The sequence below is a fragment of the Brachionichthys hirsutus genome, chromosome 18 (genome assembly GCF_040956055.1).
Source record: "Brachionichthys hirsutus isolate HB-005 chromosome 18, CSIRO-AGI_Bhir_v1, whole genome shotgun sequence".
Classification (NCBI taxonomy): Eukaryota; Metazoa; Chordata; class Actinopteri; order Lophiiformes; family Brachionichthyidae; genus Brachionichthys; species Brachionichthys hirsutus.
The window spans coordinates 12,156,936-12,161,900 of NC_090914.1; the positions used below are offsets into that span (position 1 = coordinate 12,156,936).

The 4,965-nt window shown below is 57.8% G+C and overlaps 1 protein-coding gene across 1 annotated transcript in view; it reads right to left on the minus strand.

Moving 5' to 3' along the window:
- Positions 1–1,713: 1,713 nt before the first annotated feature.
- Positions 1,714–4,965, minus strand: part of utp25 (UTP25 small subunit processor component) — a 6,874-nt gene continuing 3,622 nt past the window's right edge. Inside the window, exons 7-11 of the mRNA XM_068751977.1 lie at positions 4,953–4,965; positions 4,112–4,294; positions 2,852–2,961; positions 2,335–2,580; positions 1,714–2,116 (exon numbers count right to left, since the gene is read on the minus strand). The exon at positions 4,953–4,965 is cut by the window's right edge and continues 190 nt beyond it. Coding sequence (XP_068608078.1) covers positions 1,861–2,116; positions 2,335–2,580; positions 2,852–2,961; positions 4,112–4,294; positions 4,953–4,965 — 808 coding nt within the window. The 3' untranslated portion in view covers positions 1,714–1,860. The remainder of the gene's footprint in view (positions 2,117–2,334; positions 2,581–2,851; positions 2,962–4,111; positions 4,295–4,952) is intronic.

The following is a 4,965-nucleotide window of genomic DNA, read 5'->3' on the forward strand; positions in this document are numbered from 1 at the left end:
AGTGACTCTCTCTCATGGACAGACGGTGACTGAGGGTAATAGTGACTCTCTCTCATGGACAGACGTGACTGAGGGTAATAGTGACTCTCTCTCATGGACAGACGTGACTGAGGGTAATAGTGACTCTCTCATGGACAGACGTGACTGAGGGTAATAGTGACTCTCTCATGGACAGACGTGACTGAGGGTAATAGTGACTCTCTCTCATGGACAGACGGTGACTGAGGGTAATAGTGACTCTCTCATGGACAGACGGTGACTGAGGGTAATAGTGACTCTCTCATGGACAGACGTGACTGAGGGTAATAGTGACTCTCTCATGGACAGACGTGACTGAGGGTAATAGTGACTCTCTCTCATGGACAGACGGTGACTGAGGGTAATAGTGACTCTCTCATGGACAGACGTGACTGAGGGTAATAGTGACTCTCTCATGGACAGACGTGACTGAGGGTAATATATATATACACATATTGTAAAATTGACCGTCTGCGTTCAACAGGGCGTCAGATTGCATCGCATCCATTTGAGTCAAATTCGTAATTCTAGTGAATCAAATCGAACCGAATCATTTTAGTAAATCGAATCGCCAACTTTTGAAACGTATCGTACCCCATGTATCAAGATATATATTGGATCGCCTATGCATATATACAAGCAAAATATTGTCTGTTTTCTCTAGAAGTAGATGAAAATATTTGTTCCTGTCTCGGCCCATCGTCGTCTGGAGGTGAGTCTGAGGCCGCCACATGAAAGCTACCCCCGTTCACCAGGGCTACACAGGCTAACACCTTCATTGGTCCTGATCAGTGATCATTATTATCATTATCAGTGCGAACAGGAACTTTTATCAAATAAAATATATTTACTGTATCCTGAACATTTAAAGAGCGAGACACATTTTAAATCTTAAAATACGAGTTATCCATTTTATTTATGTGGATGACTTCCGTTCATGAGACATGAAAGCCAATAATAATCACAAAGGCAGCTCTGTGCTTAGCTTAGCCTAGCCAAGTGTAGCAGGAATCGGTCCCCGTAGCGTCCAGTGGACGTTAGCAGGAATCGGTCCCCGTAGCTTCCAGTGGACGTTAGCAGGAATCGGTCCCCGTAGCGTCCAGTGGACGTTAGCAGGAATCGGTCCCCGTAGCTTCCAGTGGACGTTAGCAGGAATCGGTCCCCGTAGCTTCCAGTGGACGTTAGCAGGAATCGGTCCCCGTAGCGTCCAGTGGACGTTAGCAGGAATCGGTCCCCGTAGCTTCCAGTGGACGTTAGCAGGAATCGGTCCCCGTAGCGTCCAGTGGACGTTAGCAGGAATCGGTCCCCGTAGCTTCCAGTGGACGTTAGCAGGAATCGGTCCCCGTAGCTTCCAGTGGACGTTAGCAGGAATCGGTCCCCGTAGCGTCCAGTGGACGTTAGCAGGAATCGGTCCCCGTAGCTTCCAGTGGACGTTAGCAGGAATCGGTCCCCGTAGCGTCCAGTGGACGTTAGCAGGAATCGGTCCCCGTAGCGTCCAGTGGACGTTAGCAGGAATCGGTCCCCGTAGCTTCCAGTGGACGTTAGCAGGAATCGGTCCCCGTAGCTTCCAGTGGACGTTAGCAGGAATCGGTCCCCGTAGCTTCCAGTGGACGTTAGCAGGAATCGGTCCCCGTAGCTTCCAGTGGACGTTAGCAGGAATCGGTCCCCGTAGCGTCCAGTGGACGTTAGCAGGAATCGGTCCCCGTAGCTTCCAGTGGACGTTAGCAGGAATCGGTCCCCGTAGCGTCCAGTGGACGTTCTGGGATGTCAAACATTGCCCCACTCTGTCCGTCCCCCACTGGACCCTGATTGGACGCACCGGGCCTTCCTCGCCGTGTTCCATCAGCACGCTTTGTCCTCCCCTCCGGTAATAAAGAGGTGAACGCTTTTGTTGGAGTGCAGCATCTGCCCCGCTCGCTGGGCTCCAGTGATGGCGGCTAACTTGTTAGCATCGTAGCGGGAGTAGAGGGCAGTGCAGGTCCAGCTGGCCCCGCCCCCCTGACCTCCCGCGGCCAGCATGTTACACACCTCGCTGTAGAAGTGGGGGAAGGATGGCAAGCCGTAAAATATCAGGTTCTGGATGCCTTTGATGGTGTACCTTAAAAGAAGGGGTCAGAGGTCAGGGTCTCACAAGGACGAGTAATAATAAAATCATTCTCCACAAACACTGCTTCAGCGTAAAGGAGCTGGTGCTGTGACCTTTAACCCTTTACTACCAACAGCAAGGCAGTGGCTGCTAAGCTAATCGGCCAATCAAACATGGGGCGGGACCCAGGCGGAGCTACCTGAGGGGGCGCCGCCGAGACGAGAACTGACCTCTTGTAGAAGTGGAAGCGCTCGGTGAAGAGCAGGAACTGCTTGTCCCCCGTCTGGAAGAAGTGTCTCGCTCTGGACACGTCCGACTTGCTGGAATATTCACAAATGCTGGCGAAGTTCATCTCCTCTTTCTTCATGTAATTACGCAAACGGACGAAGTCGAAATAAGACGGGACGTAGATCAGCGTGTGGGACATCGCCGAGTCCCGGTACTGGGGCAGCACTTTATCAACGAAGACCAGGAACCTGCACAGGGAACGGGTCCGGAAGGAGGAAACGGGTCAGGAAGGACAAAGGAGGAAACGGGTCCGGAAGGACAAAGGAGGAAACGGGTCAGGAAGGACAAAGGAGGAAACGGGTCAGGAAGGACAAAGGAGGAAACGGGTCAGGAAGGACAAAGGAGGAAAGAGGTCAGGAAGGAGGAAACGGGTCAGGACGGAGGACACGGGAAAGGAAGGAGAAAGGAGGAAACGGGTCAGCCGCTCCACGCGGCTCGGTGTGTCTCAGACCACCTTACCGGGCATCCTGGTCCAGGAAACTGTCGGAGGAGAACATCTGGAACACGTGAGGCAGCTGAACCAGCACCTGGCAGATGGAACCAGTGGTCGGCATGTTCTTGGTGGAGATCTGGGACACAAGGAACCAGAAACATGTTCTCAGGTCCGAGCAGCTTCCCTGGGATGTAACCTGAGGACCCGGTAACGGTCATGGAGGCGGCAACCTCCACCGGACCCGGTAGTGGTCACGGAGGCGGGATCTCCTCTGACCCCGGTAACGGTCATGGAGACGGCGACCTCCACCGACCCCGGTAATGGTCATGGAGGCGGGACCTCCTCTGACCCCGGTAACGGTCACGGAGACGGGACCTCCACTGACCCCGGTAACGGTCATGGAGACGGGACCTCCACCGACCCCGGTAACGGTCACGGAGACGGGACCTCCTCTGACCCCGGTAACGGTCATGGAGACGGCGACCTCCACCGACCCCGGTAACGGTCACGGAGACGGGACCTCCACCGACCCCGGTAACGGTCACGGAGACGGGACCTCCTCTGACCCCGGTAACGGTCATGGAGACGGCGACCTCCACCGACCCCGGTAACGGTCACGGAGGCGGGACCTCCTCCGACCCCGGTAACGGTCATGGAGACGGCGACCTCCACCGACCCCGGTAACGGTCATGGAGACGGGACCTCCACTGACCCCGGTAACGGTCATGGAGACGGGACCTCCTCTGACCCCGGTAACGGTCATGGAGACGGCGACCTCCACTGACCCCGGTAATGGTCATGGAGGCGGGACCTCCTCTGACCCCGGTAACGGTCACGGAGACGGGACCTCCACTGACCCCGGTAACGGTCATGGAGGCGGAATCTCCTCTGACCCCGGTAACGGTCATGGAGACGGCGACCTCCACCGACCCCGGTAACGGTCACGGAGGCGGGACCTCCTCCGACCCCGGTAACGGTCATGGAGACGGGACCTCCACTGACCCCGGTAACGGTCATGGAGACGGCGACCTCCACCGACCCCGGTAACGGTCATGGAGGCGGAATCTCCTCTGGCCCCGGTAACGGTCACGGAGGCGGGACCTCCACTGACCCCGGTAACGGTCATGGAGACGGCGACCTCCACCGACCCCGGTAACGGTCATGGAGGCGGGACCTCCTCTGACCCCGGTAACGGTCATGGAGACGGGACCTCCACCGACCCCGGTAACGGTCATGGAGACGGGACCTCCACCGACCCCGGTAACGGCCATGGCGTGTAACAGCACCTGTCCACGGTAGTTGGCGCAGTGCTTGGCGAGGATGCCGTTGATCTGCGGGTCCTGGATGGAGCTGAACACCAGGGTCTGCCGGTAGTGTTGGGCCCAGTTGTTCAGGTTCCACATCCGAACCCTGGAGAAGTCGGCTCCATGGGGGTCCAGCGGCTGCAGGTTCAGGTGCTTCATGGCGTGCTGCAAAGGGGCGGGGCATGCAATGTCAAAGGCAACCCTGGACAGGCGTCGAAGGACGTATTATGACAGCCGAGTAACGCCCCCCCCCCCCCCCCCCCCCAAGTAACTCCCCAACCCTAACCAGGGGGGGGGGCGAGCAACACCCCAACCCACGCGCCCGCCGGCCGCTGCTCGCCCGCTAGTCGCTACTCGCCCGCTAGCCGCTACTCGCCCGCTAGCCGCTACTCGCCCGCTAGTCGCCCGTTAGCCGCTACTCGCCCGCTAGTCGCTACTCGCCCGCTAGCCGCTACTCGCCCGCTAGCTGCTACTCGCCCGTTAGCCGCTACTCGCCCGCTAGTCGCTACTCGCCCGCTAGTCGCTACTCGCCCGCTAGCTGCTACTCGCCCGCTAGCTGCTACTCGCCCGCTAGCTGCTACTCGCCCGTTAGCCGCTACTCGCCCGCTAGTCGCTACTCGCCCGCTAGTCGCTACTCGCCCGCTAGTCGCTACTCGCCCGCTAGTCGCTACTCGCCCGCTAGTCGCTACTCGCCCGCTAGTCGCTACTCGCCCGCTAGTCGCTACTCGCCCGCTAGCTGTTACTCGCCCGTCTCTGGGTTCTATCCCATCACGGCGTGTCACGGCAGACAGCAGAACCAGGACTCGTGTTTTAACGGTCTCACCAGCACATGTTCC